At 33.0% G+C, this 9,946-nt stretch overlaps 1 protein-coding gene across 1 annotated transcript; it reads right to left on the bottom strand.

Moving 5' to 3' along the window:
* Nucleotides 1-274: 274 nt before the first annotated feature.
* Nucleotides 275-8,951, bottom strand: LOC125657970 (uncharacterized). Its single transcript, XM_056147326.1, has 3 exons — nucleotides 8,800-8,951; nucleotides 8,467-8,524; nucleotides 275-707 (listed from the first exon to the last, which is right to left on the bottom strand). Exons 2-3 carry the CDS (start codon nucleotides 8,522-8,524, stop codon nucleotides 460-462), a joined length of 306 nt encoding a protein of 101 aa, XP_056003301.1. The 5' UTR covers nucleotides 8,800-8,951; the 3' UTR covers nucleotides 275-459.
* Between the last annotated feature and the right edge of the window lie 995 nt (nucleotides 8,952-9,946).

The following is a 9,946-nucleotide window of genomic DNA, read 5'->3' as shown; positions in this document are numbered from 1 at the left end:
GTAGGCAGCAAAAATAAAATGTATATATAGCATAAAAATATTTCAATCACATTCATGTATACATGTTTCAATGCTTTTTGATATAAAACCCTGGGAGAAAATTCATGTAATGAGTATTAGACCTGATCAAAACATGAACATTACAAAATATGTACATACATGAAGCTGCGCTCTCCCAAACGGTAGCACCGTCAACATATTAACTTCATGTTTCACAATGCAATTTTTTTTTTACAAACGCTTTGTAGAACAACTGAATTCAACTACAATCAAGTATGAATTCAGAAAGAAAAATTTATTACGCAGATCACTACAACATATGGTGTTTGCACAAAATTGTCCATGTATTTAGTTTGTTTGGTTTTTAGTCGAATCTCCTTTTCAAAATTTGCATGATATCAAGTATGTTCTTCACAATGAATAGATATAGAAATCGGCAAAGCTTCAAAATAATACAGCCTATCTTATTTTCATGAAACAGTAGAAACAAAGTGATAACAAAGTCAATATCACACTTCCAGTTATCCCTGCAGTTCCATTCCCAGAACCAGACCCTGACCCGCTTCCTCCGGAACCACTTCCTCCAGAACCACTTCCTCCAGAACCACTTCCTCCTGTACCACTTCCTCCGGAGCTACTTCCTCCAGAACTACTTCCTCCTCCTGTACCACTCCCTCCTGCTCCTGGTGTACTAGCAGCACCAAGCCCTGTAAAGCAATGAATTAACTAGCGTTGAGAAAAACACATGGTACCGAAGCTCAGTCCCTCATGAACTTCCCTTATGAATATATTTCATAGATATTCAATAACTGGTGAGGGCGATTTTCAAATTACCCATAATAAATGTCAGCAACTGCACGTGCTTTTCCGTGTCGGTGAGTATCTGAAAACATTAGTTCGTCAGCGAAAGATTTTGGGACTTATTTCCCGTCGTGTCAAATTGCTGTTTTATTCTACAATTTGCTATTTGTGAATATATAGGACTGTTGGCAAAGGTGGGGATGATAAAACAAGATGTGGTTGTAAAACTCTGGTGCGTCCGTATGAAAGCAAAGGTAAACTCACAAGGAATACACATGAGAAATATAACAGGCCTATCACTAACCATTCTAAAGTTATGACCTGGGTGAAACTTTTTCAAAACGTTGTCAAACTCCAAGGTTAATGACATAAGGTGAATATTTGGGTATCAAAATACGTCTTGTCACAACTAATAAGCATGTGAAATTTGAGAACCCTATCAATAAACATCCAAAACTTATGCCCAATGTTGGAGTTTTTTAAGAATACGTCAAACTCCAAGGTTAAGGTCACAAGATAAATTGTTTTGCTACCTGAAGAAACGACTTGTCACAAAAAATACGCATATGAATTATGAAAGCCCTATCACCATCCATTCAAAAGTTATGACCAAAGTTAATGTTTTTGCGGACAAACAAACAGACAGATAGACCGATTACGGGAGCATAAAAATCTCTCAATGTCATGACTTTGGTCTACAAAAGAGAGCTAATTAGATTGCACACACAACCATGAGATCATCATTGATCATATATATGTCCAAAAGAAATTCTGTAACGATATCAACGTCGTAGTGCAGATGACGTATCCGATTAACCAATTAAATTGCACCAAATAATTGGCGTTAAAATCTACATGTAGGGGTAATAAGGTAAATAGCAAATACCCTGGGGTATATTGAAGTGCGGGTATTATTCTTCCGATGCTGAATATTTTGTTTTATCTTCTTGATTTCAATTAGGCATCATTCAAACAGATGTATAAGGAATATTTACATACTGTGGAAAACATTAACATTAGTGAATTTCTTAATTTGTTTCCTAGAAATGAATATGTCAACACGGTAATTATATCGACAAAGACTAAATTTTGTAACGAGATAGGATTGTATAAGGTGTCTGAGTTAAGATGAGAAATTATGGTTAAGATTCTAGGGTTGTAGGATTAAGGGTCATTCCTAGAAAAAGGGCTAAGGTTAAGATGGATTGATCCTCATGTGATTTATTAGTTGAAAGTGTAAAAACTGTATTGATTTCCACTCAATATAGCTAATAACCAAATAAAATGTGTATGGTGCCACATTTTTAAAGATGTCGGACATACAATAATAGAAGTATATGTTAACATCAGAAAATCACACATTTTCGTTATACAGAATATCGATAATAGATAAAAACTTGTTGAAATGACAAATTTTAAATGTCAACAGTCTAAAAAAAAAACTAGTTAATAGAATTCCTCTGAATGATATATTTCTAATATGCGCAAATTTTAATTTAATAAAGATTTTTGCAAAATCCTATGATATCACATGTGGATCGATCAGCCTTAAAACATACAGTTACATTTTAGACACAATTTTAAGGTCTGTTTATAGTCAACGTAGATATTAGATTTATTACCAATTTGACACCGGCAATTCATTTTTTGTTGAAAATTAATGAACAAGATTGAATTTAAAGTAAATAAAAGCACAATTTATCATCTTGTGATATATCAATGCCGTAGTGGTACATCCCTCTTAAGACATGATATTCGTATATTCTTTTATTTTCCATATATAATTGATTAATTGAATATTGTTTAACGTCCCTCTCGAGAATTTTTCACTCATATGGAGACGTCACTACTGTCGGTGAAGGGCTGCACAATTTAGGCCTTTGCTCGGCGCTTACGGCCTTTAAGCAGGGAGGGTTCTTTATCGTACCACACCTGCTGTGACACAGGACCTCAGTTTTTACGGTCTCATCCGAAGGACTGCCCCATTTAGTCGCCTTTTACAACAGGCAAGGGAAACTTAGGATCCATGCTAACCCGGATCATACATATTTGAAATACGAGTATATTGCATATTATACATGTACTATCATTGCAGGAAGGTATTGTCCCTTAGTATTTAGTATTGTGATACGTTCAACTTACGACTACATTGTTTATATATTCTTTGAGTTACTGTACAGTTTAAATTGCATAAAGAGCGCTTCTTACACTGATGCTTAAAACGTTATCCACATTAGATCGGTAAAGTTGGCTACTAGTAACTGGCTACTTAAAAAGAGAAAAGTTGGCTACTAGTAGCCAGCTACTTGAACAAGGAAAAGTTAGCTACTAGTAGCCAGTTACTAGTAGCCAGCTACTAAAAGTAAGAAAAGTTAGCTACTCGTAGCCAGCTACTACAAAATATAAAAGTTATAATTACTGATAGCCAGCTACCAGATAAAGGTTAATGAGTTTGAAAATTATTATCTATCAGATTTATTTCTAAAGAGGACGAGGAGTCATATGATATTTCATGCTCAATTATCCCCAATTACATAACGCTGCAATGCAAAATACGAATAAACTTTTTCAACTGAGTGTTTATTTTAAAAATGATACTGATTGAATTCAGACCTTCATTCATTTGATATACCATCCATTTTGAGATCATTGCTACTTTTACAATTTGATTCGAGTTACCCTGAAATTTCAACATAAGTGTGAATAATGTTGTAGATGTATATTCTTTTCAGTCTTATGTTAACACCCTGTTATGTCAGCTATGTCTATATTCTATTAGGAAATGTGAAAATAAATCGATTTTTAAAAAAATATTGTGATACATTAAAATACATATACAAAACTGCATCTTAAAAGTACATGTATAATTAATATTACTGGTTATAAAATTCTACTCCTTATTTAGTACAAGAATCCATTCTAATATAGGGCATTATCAAGGATATGTCCAGCTAGCGTGGGACCCAAATTATTTTATTTAGCATTTGAAATCAATATATCCTTTATTGTTTCTAGGTATTATGAATAAACACTATTAAATGTTTAAAATCAGATAAACACGCCGATGCCTCAGGGAGCGGCAAGCATGTACAGGTGATTCTCGATAACTTCAAGAGAGCTTTTTGAAAACTTTTGAGATCCAAGGTAGAGAAAAATCCGGAAATTAAAGGTCTTACCTTTGTAGTTCAGATTTTATAGTAACCAGATTGCATCAGGGAAAAGAGTTCCAATTCATTTCCCATAGACCTCAATATTAACCTTTGGCCCTCTCACTACTTAAATATATCGATTTTAAACAAATGACCGCAAACATTTCAAAGTTCATTCCAAGTGTTGATAAAAAATGACAAAAAATATATTGGGTCCCGTGCCTTTTAAAGGCCATATTTGTACTTTTTTACAACACATAGCAATCTGCAGTAAATTACACACTTCATTTTAAGCACACCCCTACCATGGTCATTTCCGCAGTCATTTCTCGATTTTGTGCGATAATTTTTCATCCTGACAATTAATTTGAACCTCTATAATATTTCTTTCAATTCCAAATAATTTCACTCTTGATATTAGCCAATCACGCAACACCTAGACATTTATACCTCCGCTCAATCGGGCGTACACATTAAAAAAAAAAGGAAAAGAAAAGAAAGAAAAACCTAAATGCTACAAACATAGGTGAAAAATAAGTGTCTGCAGTATCTGCGGTACATTAGTCTCCCTCTTGGTACTGATATCTTGGATGTCTTGTTAGTGTTACACCTTTCCGGGTCTAAACCGTTGTCGTTACGGCATGTTTTTCTCTATTATTGTTCCGGCAAGTTGTGAAACCGATCAAATTACAAAATGAAGAAGATTTAAATTTCATGATCCCCGGGGTTGCGATTTTGACCCCAGGGCGAAGCCAAACTTGGCATATATAGTGTTTATGTGTAAAAAAAAAAAAAAAAAAAAAAAAAAAAAAAAAAAAAAAAAAAAAAAAAACCGTATTATAGATTAGATCTTTTGCCCTGGACCCAGACCCCTCGCCGTACAATAGGCGTACACATTAATTAACTCAGGCTACGCCACTGGCTCCGTATTTCGATACCCTACAATTCCAATATCATTATTCATAGGAGAAAGAAATCCAGGAGAATTGACACTGTACGGAATTTGATATTGCATATTTGCAACATCCTGGGGTTGTTTTGATATGTTGTGCTTCTTTTTTTTTTAAGGTAATTGAGTTGATTTCAACAACACAGAACGAAATTTTAAAAGAAAATTAAAGTGTCTGTATATATTTGTTCTTTTATACATCAAAATAGACATATATATACATGTATACATATTTACAAGACGAATGTCTCTTAATGACTGCACGAGCACAATCGTCACTATTTCATTTCAAATTACTTTCTTAAAATTAATGTCTCGATATCAAGTCCAAACAAATCGTAAATTTCAATAAATAGGTGGATTATATATAAGGAACCTAAAGCTCATTGGGCGTCTCCACTCTCAGCCAATGACAGGTAAAATTGGGTTGGCTAAGTGGGAATGGGTTGGAAGTGGAGAACAAAAGAATTTAATCAGAGATAGCTATAGTCTGTTTTTCATATTCTAGATTTAATTTAAATCCAGCATTTAGTAACTGGAAATTTTAAGTAAATAACAGTTTTATTCTTTTATTATTGACCTTTCTTGTGCTGATTATATCATTTGTCTTTATTGTCATTTTTGTTCACACTTTACGAATTAATTATCTTAAATTGGGACTTAACTTTGATATACTCTAAAATACAAGAACATTTTTTCTAAGTTTTTGTTGAAAAACAGCATTTCATGGCCATTGGATCTCTGAAAATGTTGACAAAGTGGGAATAAAGCGCACAGTGTAATGTTTTATCTGTACCTCTTTATAGCATTGCTATGATAGGGGGGAAATCAAAGCAATCCACACACTGGATGTATAACGGAAATAACAATCAAAATATATAACATTGTAAAAATATCAAAGAAGTCAGAGAGTAATGTTCATTCATAAAGTAAATTCATATTGAAAAGTGGATAGACCTAATGTCTGTCTCGATGAAATCTTAATGTCTTCTATGAAAAGCTAATGTCCTTGATACAAACATCCATGTTTATATCAATGAAAGGTGAAGATAACGAACAGTGATCAATCTCATAACTCCAATAAGCAATACAAAATAGAGAGTTTGGGCAATCACGGACCCCAGGATATGCCAGAGGTGGAATCAGTAGGAGTAAGCATCCCCTATCTACCGGTCACACCCACTGTGAGCCCTATATCTTGATCACGTAAACGGAGTTATCCGTAGTCAAAAACAGTGTGCCAAGAATATCGCGTCCAATATCATCATTTAAGATCCTCTGTACACTACTCAGAAAAACTTCTCACACACATTAAGAGCAATTCTCTGTAAGGACCAAAATATTGCGTCACGCACTGAAAAATTTTCCACTATAAATGTCATCATAAAAGAAAGGGGAGGGGGTTGTATTGTAATCTTAAAATAAGTACTATATCTGACAGGTTTATTTAACATTAACATTGTTAAATTCACCTACTTTTCAATATTTAAGGTTATAATAAGATAAATGTTCTATTTATTCTAATAGTGTTCCAAACATTTGTTCATCACGTACATTAAAAACAGATTGTTTAATTCATGTGAATTATGAAAAGGAAACTTTCAGTTTCTCTCTCAATCACCTCTCTTTCTCTCTCTCTCTCTCTCTCTCTCGCTCTCGCTCGCTCCCTCGCTCGCTCGCTCGCTCGTGTTATATTAGCAGTGATGATAATAATACTGGAACAATTGCACATGTATTGGAAAATGAATTTTTATTAATATTTTTTACATGCATCAGATATAAATTTCTAGTAGAAAACTTATCAAGAATTGGAATATATTGTATGCATATGTGTATGTATGTGATATTTGTGTGCAATGGAGATATTCATTCTACATGCAGTTTTAATGTGATTTAGGTTATAGGTTACATCAACTAATGTCAAGTAGCCAGACATACATAACCAGGATGCACAGTCAGAAGGAATCCAGAGTATTCAGATTTGTCAAGTCAGTTTGGAATAACCTCAGTTTAATGATTTTATCAAGACTTAAAAGTTGTTGGGTTTTTTTTCAACTTTTGTCAGTGCACAACAATGCTTTACAGTAGCATTAGGAAGCAAAACAATGTGAACTTTCATTATCTGATTATTGAGCAGAAGACACAAAGTGAAATCTTACAAACAGTACTTGAAATTCGGATTAAGTTCTTAATTTGTAAAGTTGTATGATAATTTTAGGTCAATATTTACTTTGAAAAAAAGTGGATGTAAAGCTATAAAACTGAAGTCTAATATTCAATGCTAAAAGAAAGCACAGCAAATATGCACCACTATCTTTATGTTTCCTGCACTCCGTGTTAAATCTAATAGTTAAAAGAATACATCTTTAAAACTGATTTTGTTGAAAGGGTTGCTATGGCAACTAATTTTTTTTTCAATTGATATGTTGATACCTGCAATTCTGAATTAAATTTTATTTTGAAGTTGAATTTGAATACATGTATTCTGATTGTTGAAACTGGCTGGTTTATCAATTCAATATTAGACATAATTATATTGTATATTTAAGAGTTTTGTTGCCACAGCAACCGTTTTATCAGTTATATTTTGATCTCTTTATGTCAATTTTACTGTTGAAAAATTAGTAATCAATCATTTTGATAAAATAGTCTTGTGATTATGTGCATAATAAAAATATATTTAAACTTTAATAAAGAAGGAAATTTGAAAATTTGAATTTTATGCATTTTTTGTATGTTTATAGAATTTTCGTATATGATTTGCCCACTGAGTTTATTCCATAATATGAAATACTGAGGTTAGTCATATGCAGCTATAATATGCATATTGCTGTAAGGTGCTGGCTTTTCCTGTGAATAGGTGATGAACATAGCAATTTTCATCAATTTTTGTGCACTTGACAAGGAGCCGTTCAGATGTGTTTCCATGACAACGTTAGCTGATTCGTTGTTAACGATAAAACTCAAACTTATGTGAATTTTCAGCTATTGATATGTTAATTTACCAATACTGATTTCAAAGATAGAGAAGAGTTGCTACTAATTTAGTTATTGGGCTTTTAAAAATGTAAGTTTTTACAATTATGGCTATGAATTAGAGTGCCCCCAAATGTCAAAATCCACTACCATGGTTTCCATGGCAACCATGCATCACAATAATAAAATATGTTTGATTTCTGTCATTTTGTGGGGTACTTTCTTTAATCTGTAAGTTTTATCAAAATCTGAGACCATGTGTGCCGGACCCCTTCAGAATTTTTGTGGTCATTACAGAGAATTGCTCTTAATGTATAAAGTATTCAACCCTACTATCTTCATATTAGGGTGCAGGCTTTCCTAATTCAATATAACACTTCTAGAATACCCCAGTCTATAATGTTTCTATGAAACAGAGAATTATATTATCAAATTAACAAACCTTAACAACTAATGTTATACTGCAATGAAAAACACCGTTATCAATCTCATGTTTAAATAATTTTATCAGTTTATGAATCATGATAATGAATTAGTCCTCTGATGTAAATATTTTGCCACCCAAAAAAGATTTGACTGAATAAAAATTACCTTCGTGTACGAGAATTAATGTCACCATCAAAACTGCGAAAATCTCAATTCCCTTCATCTGAAATTATTGTTTTAAGATACAGTGAATGTACAAATTTATTACTTTAAACTTTTTTCCATTTATATTCTAACAGTGAACTTTATTTACCAAATTAAGTATCATAATGTTGGAAACCGATAGTTAATTTTGTAAATTGATAAATGAAAACACTGATATATTTAATTGACAAAGTCCGCTAATTTGAATTGTGAAGTCTAGGATTTCTTGGTTAAATTTAATAAGAAATAGGGGATCGTAACATTGCAACATTGTTTTATTCTTAAAGGTCTTACCTTCGTTGATTTACTCCTGTCCGTCCGCAGGACTGACGTTCGACGTTGTCTTTTATATGGTATCGGGACCAACTGTTATCGCTGAGATTACCTGTAAATACTCTTACTGTTTTCCCCAAATTTGAATGTAATTTAACTGCCTCATTGAAACTCGCCTTTTAAAACATGATCTTCTGGAATCTAATCAAATTTGATTAAAATATTTCACTTGCATAGATGAAGATATAAAACGCACTAAAATGGACAACGATACGAAAAACAGTGAATTGTCAAATTTTCGGAATGACCTGTCCCTTCCTAAGGACGATATAATATTTACATAAAAAATAAAACTAGATAAAAAGAAAGCTAATATTACAACTAAAATACAAATGCTGATAACAAACAAAACGTCTACATATTAATGTAACGTGTGGCAATAGAAAAGTCTCCACACTTGTCTATAAAACTGATAATAAAATAAATAAAGCTATGGGCGAACGAAGACGAAGGAGAATAGCTGGTGAATAAGCTGTTTGATAACTAGACAAATAGAAATCAAAGAAAAGAATCGGCGGGGATGAGACCTCAGATACTATCGTAGACAATGTGTTCAGGAAATTAGACAGTATGGTAGACAATTTGAAATCAAAGGCGAGAATGGGTGGTCAGACTGTGTTTCAGAAGTCAAACACTTTCGTACACAGAGTTGCTAAACAGGCTCTATTTGAAAAAAAAAAAAGTATGTCAACGAAATGCAAAAAAGGAGGAGAACGTGAACTTGTGCACAACTGTCACTGCTTTTGATCTGAAAGTGTCAACTCCAGCCGTGGTTACGACATCTGTCAATCTAATTAAAATCAGATCCTAAGAAGTCTGGATTTAATTAGGTTACGACATCTGCCAGAGCTACAGATTTATATATGGAACAATATCCTTACATATTGTTGATCCCGAAGGTCTTAAATCCAAACAAATACGGAATTATCTCTAAGAAATAAGGCAATGATTGACAACGATGTGCGACAGGTTTCGACAATACCTAGGGTCTTTCTTCTGTGTGTGAGGCTTTTTTCATACTGCAAAGATGAAAGTTAATGAAAAACGTTAATTTATCAACTGATTTATGTGTGAATTGAGTTTAGCAGATAAATTTAATGAAATTACT

The sequence above is a fragment of the Ostrea edulis genome, chromosome 1 (genome assembly GCF_947568905.1).
Source record: "Ostrea edulis chromosome 1, xbOstEdul1.1, whole genome shotgun sequence".
In the NCBI taxonomy this organism is placed as follows: Eukaryota; Metazoa; Mollusca; class Bivalvia; order Ostreida; family Ostreidae; genus Ostrea; species Ostrea edulis.
This window is presented reverse-complemented; position numbering and strand designations above follow the sequence as displayed.

Coding starts and splice junctions, on each gene's coding strand:
- LOC125657970 (XM_056147326.1), bottom strand. CDS start 8,524: ATGAAGGGAATTGAGATTTTCGCAGTTTTGATGGTGACATTAATTCTC. Junction 708..8,466: donor ATTAATTCTCGTACACGAAG/GTAATTTTTATT, acceptor ATTGCTTTACAG/GGCTTGGTGCTGCTAGTACA.